This window comes from Xenopus laevis, chromosome 3S, assembly GCF_017654675.1.
Source record: "Xenopus laevis strain J_2021 chromosome 3S, Xenopus_laevis_v10.1, whole genome shotgun sequence".
In the NCBI taxonomy this organism is placed as follows: Eukaryota; Metazoa; Chordata; class Amphibia; order Anura; family Pipidae; genus Xenopus; species Xenopus laevis.
In genome coordinates, this window is record NC_054376.1 from 10,452,984 (window position 1) to 10,467,540 (window position 14,557).

The 14,557-nt window shown below is 40.5% G+C and overlaps 1 protein-coding gene across 1 annotated transcript in view; it reads right to left on the minus strand.

Annotated features, from left to right (window-relative positions):
• The window catches only part of clint1.S (clathrin interactor 1 S homeolog), a gene marked incomplete in the record, with an annotated part of 48,016 nt that overhangs the window by 7,063 nt on the left and 26,396 nt on the right, over nt 1-14,557 (minus strand). Inside the window, 6 exon segments of the mRNA NM_001094571.1 lie at nt 859-925; nt 1,822-2,065; nt 2,291-2,468; nt 5,338-5,502; nt 8,167-8,275; nt 14,000-14,096. Coding sequence (NP_001088040.1) covers nt 859-925; nt 1,822-2,065; nt 2,291-2,468; nt 5,338-5,502; nt 8,167-8,275; nt 14,000-14,096 — 860 coding nt within the window.

The window sequence follows — 14,557 nt, forward strand, 5'->3', positions numbered from 1 at the left end:
GTAACTGCACATGGGCAAATTTCCCCAGTGTTGATAAATGAGCCAAAGTGTCTCATGCATTTTGGAATATACTGTGCAACATATCTTGAAAGTTTATATAAACAAGCTGCTTTATGGCCATGGGGGTAGCCATGCAAAGCTGAAAAAGAAGAAAAGGCACAGGATACACCACAGATAACAGATATGCGCTGTAGTATACAATGGGATTTTTCAGACCTTATCTGTTATTCACTGTGTAGCTTGTGCTTGGATGGCTGCCCCCATGGCTACACAGGAGCTTGTTTATACAAACTATAGTAGTACTTATCTGTTATCTACTGTGTATCCTGTGCTTGAATGGCTGCCCCCATGGCTACACAGCAGCTTGTTTATATAAACTATAGTAGTACTTATCTGTTATCTACGGTGTATCCTGTGCTTGAATGGCTACTCCCATGGCTACACAGCAGCTTGTTTATATAAACTATAGTAGTACTTATCTGTTATCTACGGTGTATCCTGTGCTTGAATGGCTACTCCCATGGCTACACAGCAGCTTGTTTATATAAACTATAGTAGTACTTATCTGTTATCTACTGTGTATCCTGTGCTTGAATGGCTGCCCCCATGGCTATACAGCAGCTTGTTTATATAAACTATAGTTGTGTTTCTAAAGCAATAGCTCCAGTTTTACCAGTGCAGAGCAACAGTACATTATATTGTCATTCCTTCAAGACACTTTCAGTTTTTGCGATTACTGTTTGTTAAAAGGCCCACATCTAAGTATTCAGAATAGCCATATATTCCTCACGTACTGTACAAAGCACTTTGTACCCCTTTGTTAAAAAAAAAAAAAAAATCTCATTATAACAATATTACCTGATTTCTGTCCTGAGTCGAACAAAAAATTGACAAGATCGTTTGATGATTTACTGGTTGCAGCAGGCTAGAAAAGAAAAAATAAGATGAGCATAAACTCCTCCTTTGTGTCCCCATTTGAATAAACAGAGTGATATGAAATAGATTGGTGGAACCAACTCAAATGTCTACCATACAGAAAGCAATTAGTACAGTATCCTTATTTACACAGGTATGAAAAGGCCCTCCCAAAAATCTATCACTAGAAGTGCACTAAACTACAGTGCAATGGGATGTGGACTATTTAACTCTGCACTATGATCACACAGTTTAAAGGGATTTTGCCATGATTTTTATGATTAATTTTTTTATTTTTAAATTACACTGTTTACACGGCAAATTATTTAGTCTACAATATAACATTTCATTCCTGAACCTGCAAGAGTATTTTTTTTAGTTGTAATATTTGTGTGTAGGTGCATCTCAGGTCATTTTGCCTGGTCATGTGCTTTCAGAAAGAGCCAGCACTTTAGGATGGAACTGCTTTCTGGCAGGCTGTTGTTTCTCCCACTCAATGTAACTGAATGTGTTGCAGTGGGACCTGGAATTTACTATTGAGTGCTATTCTTAAATCTACCGGCCAGCTGTTATCTTGTGTTAGGGAGCTCCTATCTGGTTACCTTCCCATTGTTCTTTTGTTTGGCTGCTGGGGGGAAAGGGAGGGGGTGATATCACTCCAACTTGTAGTACAGTCGTAAAGAGTGACTGAAGTTTATCAGAGCACAAGTCACATGACTGGGGGAACTGGGAAACTGACAATACTGTATGTGTAGCCCCCAAGTCAGATTTCAAAATTAAATATAAAAAAATCTGTTTGCTCTTTTGAGAAACGGATTTCAGTGTAGAATTTTGCTGGAGCAGCACTATTAATTGATGTGTTTTGAAAAAAACCATTTTTTATCATGACAGTAACCCTTTAAGCACCTTGACAGTGGACGCTTGATTCTGGTTTGAGGAGGTAAGCACAGGACTTCCTTGGTCTCCAGTATAGTGAGCAGCAGCCCCCAGGTCAATAGTCTTGGAAGGGTTGGCCGAACGTGTGTGTCGAGTGGTGGTGGTTTCTGAAGCCTGAGTGAAGTGGATGTGTTTGGTGGTCACGGTTTCCTCTTGGTCTTTGAACTCTCCTGATTGTTTTGCTCGGTTCTGTTTCCTTTCTTCTTCGCTGTCACTATAATATAAGGAGTTATAGGAGAGGCTTAATATCTCTCTTAGCCCAAACTCTAGCACTCATAATACATAGTTTGATCAAATGTGGCCTTCCAAGGGATTATTATGATCCCTGAGCCTGCTCATAAACTACAGACTTCATTTTATGTGTTTAATACAATCTGGCTTAATTGCATGTAGTATTGTAGGATAACTAGCCTTGCCAATTAGCAAGTCACTTACTCACCTTCCTCTCTCAGGAGAATCTTCCCTGTCTTTCCTCCTGAACTTGTTAATAGTGTCATCTATGGTGCTTCCAATTTTATCACTTATTTCCCCCAGCTTGTCACCGAATGGAAAACCTGCCTTACTTTTGTCCCAGTCCTCATCCCACTTAGATTTGGACTCAGTGTCATATCGATCATCTACAGCACGGCCAAAAAGAAAATGTTAAGGACATACACATTTTTAGTTCTAGCAAGGTAAAAACACTAATCAGAGGGTAAGATCATCCGGTGCTACAAAATCATAATGTCTCACTGGAAGACTCAAGATATCAACAATGCAAGAGGTATTAAAAAGAAAGAAAAAAGTAAGGAAGAACAAGGAAGGGAATGAAAAAAAGGAGAGAAGTGATGGAAGATAGGAAGAGAAGAAAAAAAGTACAAGGGAGGGAATAAAGGAAAGGAAAGGAGGAGAAGAAGAAGGAAAGGAACGGAAGAACAAAAGGAAGGGAATGATGGAGAGAAAAGAAAGAAGAGGAAGGAGGAAAGGGATAGAAGAAAGGAGGAGCAGCAAGGAAGAAAAAAGGCAAATAAACAGATGATGGAAAGAAAATGGGTTCAAGGAAAGAAAGGAAAGAAGATGAAAGGGATAAAGAAAGGAAGAGGAAGACCAGGAAGAAATGAAAGCACAGATTATCAATAGGGATACACTGAATCCAGGATTCGGTTCGGGATTCAGGCAGGATTCGACCTTTTTCAGTAGGATTCAGATTCGGCCGAATCTTTGTGCCTGGCAGAACCGAATCTGAATTTGTTAGGGATGCACCGAATCCACTATTTTGGATTCAGGCCGAACCCCCGAATCCTTTGTGAAAGATAGATGTGAAAACATTTTTTACTTCCTTGTTTTGTGACAAAAAGTCACGCGATTTCCCTCCCCACCCCTAATTTGCATATGCAAATTAGGATCCGGATTCGGTTCGGCCAGGCAGAAGGATTAGGCCGAATCCTGCTGAAAAAGGCAGACTCCTGGCCGAACCCCGAACCGAATCCTGGATTCGGTGCATGCCTAGAATTTGTATGTGTAAATTAAATGCAGCAAGGGAGATCACGACTAGTCATCACAAAACAAGTAAGTAAAAACTATTTTTTTCATTATTCCATTGCATGTGCAAATCAGGATTCAGATTCTGTTTGGTATTTAGCCGAATCTTTCATAAAGGATTCTGGGATTCGGCCGGTGCATCCTTAATTATCAATGTATATTATCAATGTATATTGACATTATGTTAACAAAATAACATTAAGTCTATGGGCAGAATAGAGATAATTAACTAAATCATAAAGGGTTCATTACAGGTTGCCCAAAAGCAAGCAAACATCAAGACACGCAGATAAACGCAAAAACATCAAGAATAGGAAGCAGCACATTGAGGTGCAGATGCAGTGACCCGTGTCCATACTGCACAGGCAGCGAGGAGAGGTCAGAAGCAGCAGAGCGAAATAGCGGAAGCGAACAAGGACCACACTGCAAGGAGAGATGGAGTTCCTGAGAAAGTCTGGGGAAGTACAGATATATAATCTGACTGGGTGTAGAATCCACAGAAGTGCAGATATCTATAGTTACTTCTTTAATTACACAGCATGAAAATTGGGGGTGGACAGTTCAGTTGTTTTCAGATTGTTCACCTTAAACAAAGACTTTTTTTCAATTGATTTTCATCTTTAATTTTTTTACCGTTTTTCCTAAAATGTAAGATTAATGTTTAATGTTCGTGTCTCTAATGATTCAATGTGGAAGCTCATAGTTCCAGGAACATCTGAACTGTTACATTTAGTTGCTACAATTAGTTGATCCATTTTGCACCAGCATCTTGGGAAATATTAGCAACTATTGTATCAATTCTAACAGCTGCCTTTAATGAAACGAATGATTCTGCTCAAATGTATCAACTCCGAAAAAAACTCGAATGTCAGGAAGGCTGCTAACAGCTCCAAATTGATCCCTGGACGTCTCGCATCGACTTAAACAGCAATTTGTCAGGTTTTAAGTGGCGAATAGTCAAATTCGAGTTCTTAAAGTGCCAGAGCATGATAAATCTCGAAAATCTAATTTTTTGAAATTCTCGAATGGAATCTGAATATCTCCATAGTTGATTTTGACATTTTTGACCATAAAAAGAATTTTGAATTCGAATTTTCAATTTGACCCTTGATAAATCTGCCCCCCTTATGTGCCATTTAGGGCCCCGTGTGCCATAATTATATTATACAATTGTGTATCAAATACATAGTGAATAAAGTACCCCCTATTGTAAAATATAAGCATATTATAAGTTACTGAGTTTCATGACCATATAAAAACACAAGGCCGAAGTCAGAGTGTTTTTATACAGGTCATGGAACTCCGAGGTGACTTCTAATATCCTCATATTTTCCAACAAGGGGTACTTTATTTATTATAATACACAAGTTTTAGGGAGTCATGTGACCAAAATGACATCACTACTCACCATTTATAACTGATGACATCACTAGTCACCATTTATATAGTGGATAATGTACCCTCTACTGCCTGCGGCCTTGTGCTTTTATATGGTCACATAACTCTGAGGTGACTTCTGATATCTTTATAAATTTCTAGTAGGGGGTACATTATGCATTATAATCTAGATTTTGTGGGGGGGGGGGTCGGGAGGGGGGTCGTCATCTACATTTTTGGGTGTGCCGGCGTCAAATTCCGACTCGCTGTGTCAAATTCTGCGGCCTGGGGGCCCCTTTTATAAACGGCGCATTCTGACATCAGAACACGCAGTTTATAAGGATATCATTTACAGTCTGGTCCCATAGGGAAATGACCAGACTGTAGATTATAAGGATATAATTTACAAGATATTCATGGCTTTTGTGTATTATATACATTTCTATGTTGGCTGCTGAATTTTCCTTGTTGGATGTAAGCTGTGAGACAGGAGGGGAGATCTTTCTTTGCAGTATGTCCATGATGCCGAGCTATAATCACCAAGAGCCCACCATCCCTCGCTACGTGCAGAACACACACGGTACTCACTGTATCGGAACCCCCCAGCACCTTCTGATGACACTCCAATGTATTTATCTTTGTTCTTTTTGGCTTTTTTCCTCTCCTCTCGGAGACGGTCATCGTCCTGGATGAACTCGACCATTTCCTTCACCTTCTGCCGAATGTTAATGCCTTGGTCTTTTCCATTTTCATCTAGTGTGAAAAGAAAGAACACCATCATGATAGTATTTTTTTAGTTATATTGTTACTTTGGGTCACAGGGATGACTTGCAGAACATACATTAAAGGAGAACTAAACTCCAAAAATTAAAATGGATAAAAATTTTATATTCTATATACTAAACTTATTGTATCAGCCTAAAGTTCCAGCTTGTCAATAGCAGCAATGATCCAGGACTTCAAACTTGTCACAGGGGGTCACCATCTTGGAAAGTGTCTGTGACACTCACATGCTCAGTGGGCTCTGATTGGCTGTTGAGAAGCTAAGCTTAGGGCTCGTCACTAATTATCCAGCAGAAAATGAGCTTCCCCTGTGATATAAGCTGATGCTACAGGTTTGCTGATTATTAAATTCTGATGCTAATTGCACTGATTTCTGTGCTGCCATGTAGTAATTATCTGTATTAATTACTAATCAGCCTTATATTGTGACATTTCTATTCTATGTGTACTGTATATTGTGAGTGGCTCCCTAAGCTCAGTAAGTGACAGCAGCACAGAGCATGTGCAGTGAATCAGCAGAAAAGAAGATGGGGAGCTACTGGGGCATCTTTGGAGACACAGATCCTTACTGCTAAAGGGTTGTGGTTGCCTTGGGCTGGAACAGAACACAAAACATAATTTACAGCATTTCTAGCTACTTATTTAGTTAATCTTTAGTTCTCCTTTAATTATAAATGCCTGCTGAGAATCTCATGTATGAAAAGTTAAACCAGTGCATGCATTGTTCAGGCAAAATAATATGCACTTAATTACACACCTAATTTTTTTACCCTTCAAAAAAATACAACAAACATAGGCCCTTTCTGACTTATTCTGCCTGGCTTGAATGTTAGAATCAGCCTGGCCATGGATGCAGTCCTCTCCCTGTCCATGTCAGAGACCATACAAATACACCAGTGCAGCCATTATTTTATGGGAATAATCAAACCTGCCCAATACTTATCTTGCCATTATTTGGATAAGCCGTTGGGAGGCCCAAATGCACAAGCCAATGAGCTGCTGGCTCAGTCTGGAGGGGCCCATAAATGGCCATTATATAAGTATGGTTTGGATTTTATATGTAAACCAAAAGGGAAAAAGAAGAGTTAAATCTATAAATTGAGATGGTATGTTTTAGTGAGTTGCTCTTATATCAACTCTGCCAAAAATGCATGAAGTTTGACAGTAGAAAACACCCCAGAAAGGAGTCACGTGACCCTTTAACACGGACAGAGGTTTAAAGGGATACTGTCATGGGAAAACATGTTTTTTTTTTCAAAATGCATCAGTTATTAGTGCTGCTCCAGCAGAATTGCGCAGTGAAATCTGTTGCTAAAAAGAGCAAACAGTTTTTTTATATGTAATTTTGAAATATCACATGCGGCTAGACATATTGTCAGATTCCCAGCTGCCCCCAGTCATGTAACTTCTGCTCTGATAAACTTCAGTCACTCTTTAGTGCTGGTTGGAGTTGGAGTGATATCACCCCCTAACCCGACAGAACAATGGGAAGGTAACCAGATAACAGCTCCCTAACACAAGATAACTGCTCTCTGGTAGATCTAAGAACAGCACTCAATAGTAAAAATCCAGGTCCCACTGCAATACATTCAGTAACATTGAGTAGGAGAAACAACTGCCTGCCAGAAAGCAGTTCCATCCTAAAGTGCTGGCTCTTTCTGAAAGCACATGACCAGGCAAAATGAACTGAGATGCATCTACACACCAATATTACAACTAAAAAAATACACTTGCTGGTTCAGGAATGACATTTAATATTGTAGAGTGAATTATTTGAAGTATAATTTAGAAATGAAAACTACATCATAAAAATCATAACAGAATCCCTTTAACTTTTTTTATGTACCAGACAGCCCATGAACTTGTAAGCCTCATGTGCTTGCCAAGTAAGGGGTTAAATGTTTTAAAGTCAAGTTGTGGGTGGGTGGACAGAGAAGAGGATTAATGACACCCGTGCTCATTAATGCAACGCTGCCCCTGTTAGAGAATATGTTAAATCCTGCTCAAGGAACCTATTTCAAGCAAATTAACACATTTTACTGGGCAGACAACACACAGTGATACAGCAGCTCCTAATTGCTGATAACCTGCCTCTGCACGGCACAGCTTCTCCTCCACGGCAAAGTACCTTCCCTTTACAGGGCTCCGTTTGTATGAATTTCAGTGCATTCAAAACACACTCCGGCTTTCCTTTGCACAGTAAATATTATTTGGTTTAGGCTTGAGGGGTGTATAGCGAAAAAGGATAGACCCAGCTTCAAACATCAATGTGTCTGTGTTGGAGGGCCAACCTTTTTCCCAGTGTATAATTAAAGCACTCCCTTTTCTTTCTGATGCCACAGGGGAGCAGCCTCTGGTGCATATTTGAATATAAACCTAGGCCGGTCATGTTGTGCTGCTTGTGTTATTAGGTTTATTTCCTCTCAGCAAAAGTTCTTCTCCTTGCTAATTAATACTCTAGGGCCCCATATCTTGGAATCTGTTCTTCACACAGCCTGCAGCAGCTCGTGCCCAATTAGGCCTCTGCAGTTTGTGAAGACGTTCGGGTGAGTGACAAGCCCGACAACTGCTTTAATTTGTTCCCCTTTCCTTACAGCCCCCCCCATCTTTTTTTTCTCTCTCTCTAATACTCACCTACAAAGTGGTAATTTTCCAAGGATCGCAAGTCATAAATGTGCTCCCTGGCGCTTGTGACGACCCGCTCCGCTCCATTCCGTATGAGGTACGCCAGCAACAGCAAAGACTGAAGAGAAGGGAACAAGGAAATTGGTTCAAATCAGTACAGGGTGAATAGAGCATATTATAATGTAATACAATTGACAGTTACGGTCACATTAAAAGAATAGCAACACCAAAAAATGTACAATGCAATGTATAATGCAAATCTAAAGTACTGTTGTGCTGCACTGGTAAAATGGACAGGTTTGATTCAGAAACTCTACTTTAGTTTATATAAACAAGCTGCTGTGTAGCCATGGGAGCAGTCATTCAAGCACAGGATACACAGTAGATAACAGATAAGTACTACTATAGTTTATATAAACAAGCTGCTGTGTAGCCATGGGGGCAGCCATTCAAGCACAGGATACACAGTAGATAACAGATAAGTACTACTATAGTTTATATAAACAAGCTGCTGTGTAGCCATGGGGGCAGCCATTCAAGCACAGGATACACAGTAGATAACAGATAAGTACTACTATAATTTATATAAACAAGCTGCTGTGTAGCCATGGGGGCAGCCATTCAAGCACAGGATACACAGTAGATAACAGATAAGTACTACTATAGTTTATATAAACAAGCTGCCGTGTAGTCATGAGAGCAGTCATTCAAGCACAGGATACACAGTAGATAACAGATAAGTACTACTATAGTTTATATAAACAAGCTGCTGTGTAGCCATGGGGGCAGCCATTTAGAGCTAAAGAAGGACAAAAGGCACAGGATACATATCAGATAACGGGATTCTTCAGAACTTATCTGTAATTCATTGTGTATCCTGTGTTTGAATTGCTGCCTCCCTGACTACATACGTGTATATATATATATACACACACACACACACACACACACACACACAGGTTGTGTTTCTGAAACAAAAACACCAGTGCAGGGCAACACTACATTATAGTGTCATACCTTTAAGAGACTTTCAGTTTTTGATGTTACTGTTCATTTAAATGAGAACTAAAGCTTAACTAAAGAAGTAGCTAGAAATGTTGTACATTATGTTTTGGGTCTCCACAGATGCCCCAGTAGCTCCCCATCTTCTTTTCTGCTGATTCACTGCACATGCTCTGTGCTACTGTCACTTACTGAGCTTAGGAACCCACTCACAATATACAGTGTACATAGAATAGAAATGTAATTTTCTGCTGAATAATTAGTGACGAGCCCTAAGCTTAGCTTCTCAACAGCCAATCAGAGCCCACTGAGCATGTGAGTGCCACAGACACTTTCCAAGACGGTGACCCCCTGTAACAAGTGTGAAGTCCTGGATCATTGCTGCTATTGACAAGCTGAAACTTTAGACTGGTGCATTAAGTTCAGTATATAAAATATGTCATTTTTACCCATATTCATTTTAGGGTTTAGTTCTCCTTTAATACTAGTATATGCCAATGTGAGTCCCCATCACATACATGTGCAGCCTATGATATGTTAAACGCCATCTCTCCGGACCTCTGAATTCTGAACAAAATGGTAAAGCAGCAGCAGCATTAAAAGACTTACCAGCTGTAGGGTCACTAGTTTGACAACCCTAACTTACAAAGTGTTATATGCACTGCCTTGAGGATTCTGTCATGATTTTTATGATGTAGTTATTATTTCTAAATTAAATTGTTTACACTGCAAATAATTCAATCTACCATATAAAATTGGTGTGTAGGTGCATCTCAGGTCATTTTGCCTGGTCATGTGAGTTCAAAAAGAGCCAGCACTTTAGGGTGGAACTGCTTTCTGGCAGCCTGTTTCTCCTACTCAATGTAACTGAATGTGTCTCAGTGGGACCTGGATTTTACTATTGAGTGTTGTTCTTAGATCTACCAGGCAGCTGTTATCTTGTGTTAGGGAGCTGCTATCTGTTAACTCTCATTGTTCTGTTGTAAAGGTGGCCATAGACACACATATCCTATCGTACGAATCAAGGATTCATACGATTTTCGGATTGTGTGTGGAGAGTGCCGACAGCTTTCGTCCGGCGGAGATCGGTCGTTTGGTCAGGTTTGATTTTGACCCGACCGATCCCGCCGGAGCCCATTACACATCGTAAGCGGATCGTTCGGCCATACGGTCGAACACTCAGATTACCCCGGATATAGCCATGCTCGTTAATGGCATATCGGGGAAAGATCCGCTGTCGCCAAACGAGCGGATCTTTGCTTCTATGGCCACCTTTAGGCTGCTGTGGGGAAAGGGAGGAGGGTGATATCACTGTACAGCAGTAAAGAGTGACTGAAGTTTATCAGAGCACAAGTCACATGACTGGGGGCAGCTGCGAAACTGACAATATGTCTAGCCCCATGTCAGATTTCAAAATTAAACATGAAACAATCGGTTTGCTCTTTTGAGAAACAGATTTCAGTACAGAATTCTGCTGGAGCAGCACTATTACATACCTCCCAACACTTTGGAAACAAAAAGAGGGACAGAAAAGTTGGCGCGCAAAAGTTTGAACACATTTCTGAGATATTTTTTCAGTTATTACAGTTTTGCTAATGAAGGCAAATTGCCCTTTATGCTGTGAGTCCAACTTTTCCCAAAGGGCCTGTTATCTAATATTGTTATAATTACTTATTTGCTTATCTGAAATTTTTACAAAAGTTTCCAAGTGCACCTGGTGGCTGTTCTGGGCTCTCTGCCAAAAGCCAATTAAGTTAGAAACTTTGTTTCTTTTTCTGGCTGTTCAGTGCAGAGAAAAACAGGACTTTCCAGTACAAATGAGGGACTGTAGGTTGAGCTGTCAAAAAAGGGACTGTCCCTCTAAAAAGGGGACAGTTGGAAGGTATGCTATTAACGGATGTGTTTTGAAAAAACTGATTATCTGAAGAAATCAGATTATCTCAACAAAATAGATTGTTGGCTATAACAAGCTCCATCATACCAAGCCAGGAACATTTCATCTGAATGTAGGGATGCACCGAATCCAGGATCTGGTTCGGGATTCGGCCAAGATTCGGCCTTTTTCAGCAGGATTCGGATTCGGCCGAATCCTTCTGCCCGGCCGAATCGAATCCGAATCCTAATTTGCATATGCAAATTAGGGATGGGGAGGGAAATCACGTGACTTTTCGTCATAAAACAAGGAAGTACATTTTTTCCCCCTTCCCACCCCTAATTTGCATATGCAAATTAGGGTTCGGATTCGGTTCGGTATTCGGCCGAATCTTTCACAAAGGATTCGGGGGTTCAGCCGAATCCAAAATAGTGGATTCGTTGCATCCCTATCTGAATGTAAGCTGTCCCTAAACTGAACTACAAACCAGGAGTTAATGAAGAATCACATTGGTACACTCATCAGGTCTACTTTGGCTATGGCCCCTTCTAACTTAGAGTCCTCCCATCAAAATTGACCCCTCTCCAATCAATAATGGATGCAGCAGCCCAGCTTCTTTAGCGTTTTTCTACTCTGTTGCCTTACCTAATATACTATTCTAGTTATCTTAGCCCTTCTGAACTCAAAAATACTGAACTACGAGCCATGAGTTGATGACGATTGAAATTCCTACACTCATCATGTCTACTTTGGCTATGGCAACCCCTTCTAACTTGGAGTTCTCCCATCGAAATGGACTCCTCTCCAATCAATAATGGATGCAGCAGCCCAGCTTATTTAGCTCTTTTTTTTTTTATTTATTTATTTATTTTTTTACTCTGTTGCCTTTCCTAATACGCCATTCTAGTTACCTTAGCCCTTCTAAACTCAAAAATATTGGTTTTAATCACTTGCATGTGTCATACTTTAGCTGTACCCCCATACAATCCTGTGTAACAGAAATAATATGGCACCTTTTATGTTTATGTTCAATTACAAATATACTGAGCACACAATAAGGTTTATTGCACATACACTACTGACAATACAGCACGTCCCATCTGGCACCATATTGTATTTTCTCCAGCTACATATTCACTACCATCAACATTGCAGGAGGCTGCCATAATCTCTGTGGCCCCCCTGTACTTTATGGCACTGCTACAAGTCTGTGATTTCCCACTGCCTGGCACACGATTCAAAGCTGCCCTATGATGTCTGCCTTTGAGCATGGCAGAATGTCCAATGTAAATAAGTGAAATGACTTACCCTTTTCTTCCCTTTTAGCAGCCATAGTTCGCTAAGGTCGCTAAAAGAATGGCATTATAATTCCGGATCCTATGCAAAGAACGATTTCTTAACAAGACCATAAAATCCATACTAATGGAGAATGGCAATGTACAAATAAGGACAGACTTTTACGGAAAAGGCGCTAACGTGATGAGAATCCAAGTTGGAGTTTGTTTTGGTATAAAGTGTATTCGACTGATGTAAAAAGATCAAGAGAGGGAGCTTAAAACAAGCAAAGTTACTGGCATTCAAAGTCGCTTACTGTCAGGCCTTCTCGCCAAGCTTCTGATTACTGAAACGAAGATTTACTCGCAAAAGAAGGGGGGAAAGCGAGGGATATGTTAGTAATAAAAGGAAGGAGCCTGGACGAGCCTGCCAGCTACTCCTCAGAAGAGGAGCTGGATGTGTAAATTGTGCGTGCAACAGCATTAAATATTAACGGGCACCAGTCCCCTGGGGAGGCAGGGGAGAGAACTCGTACAGCACCCTGCAGGCTCACAAACTACTCGCTGTTCACTCTCACCCTGAGGCGCTACTCAGCTGCTGTGTACACCACAATGCAAAAAGCATTTGCACATTCTGTTATTTCAGCAGCTAGCACTGAAAGAGTTAACTATGTTTATTTTAAAGGTTCGTAAACTAATGCTTTCTGTGCAAAAGGAAGAATGTTCTGCACACTGTTTTGGTAGCAAATGGGTTAAAGGAGAAGTAAACCCTAAAAATGAATATAGCTAAAAAAAATATCATATTTTATATGCTGAATTTATTGCACCAGCCTAAAGTTTCAGCTTGTCAATAGCAGCAAAGATCCAGGACTTCAAATTGTCACCATCTTGGAAAGTGTCTGTGACACTCGCATGCTCAGTGGGCTCTGAGCAGCTGTTGAGAAGCTAAGCTTAGGGCTCGTCACTAATTATCCAGCAGAAAATGAGCTTCCCTGGCTGTAATATAAGCTGATGCTACAGGTTTGCTGATTATTCAATACTGATGCTAATTGCACTGGTTTCTGTGCTGCCATGTAGTAATTATCTGTATTAATTACTAATCAGTCTTATATTGTGACATTTCTATTCTATGTGTACAGTATATTGTGAGTGGCTCCCTAAGCTCAGTAAGTGACAGCAGCACAGAGCATGTGCAGTGAATCAGTAGAAGATGGGGAGCTACTGTGGCATCTTTGGAGACCTTGGATCTTTGGAGAGAAGATCTTTACTGCTAAAAGGGCTGTGGTTGCCTTGGGCTAGTACAGAAGCCCAAAACATATGTACAACATTTCTACCCTACTTCTTGAGTTAAACTTTAGTTCTTTTAAGAACCTAAGGGTATTTTATAGCATGGAAATTCTTTTGGCTTGGAGTTTTTGGCTGCCACAGAATTTCCCAAAGTCTCAACAGCAGCAACACAAAAAATGGGTGCTCGCTGCTACCATCATGCAAAAATGGAAGCTTGCCACTGTCAGCCACACAAATGAAAGCTCACATACATAAAAGTTCACCACCGCCAACCACTCAAATGGAAGTTAGTGGTTGTCAGCCAAAAGTAACATTTTGCAGGGACAAGTCCAAGCTAGGAGCAATTGTTGATATGGGACAAATGGGGGTAATACTATAGTCGCCAGACCCATTTTAACAAACCCACCTTATAAACCCGTCGCCAGTTCTTTTTGTTGTCCTTCAGCATCCGCGTCCACAGCATGTTTATTAGGTCAGGAAACTGCTCAAACATAAATGTAGCTCTGAAAACACAAGAGGAAGTTTATAGTATAACTTTCTTTTTATTGACCTGTTTGACGTAGTCACCACTAGATGGCAGAAAATAACTAATATAGGAGAACTACTAATCCTTTTTAATACAAAAGTGACTCATAAGATGCACAGCATCAAGCACAATTCATTTAAAGTGCATAAAGCCTTGGTTCCAGCTCTGCAACTCCATCCCTGAGATCATGCCTTTGCGGGGGGTTCAATAGACAAAAGGCTTGTATGGAGAGTGCATTGCCTGCACAGAAGACTTATCATGCTTTAGGCCTTTGTTTCAGTAGACTTGAAAACCAGAGGGCAAACTTGTAGACTGAGCTGACCTATCAGGGTCCTAAAAACTTCAGGTGTTTCAAGCCAAAAAAACTGTAATAGATATTTCTTGTAAGGCCACAGATTGGCTGTATTGCTCAGGTTATGTCCAGCAGTCATCAAGTGC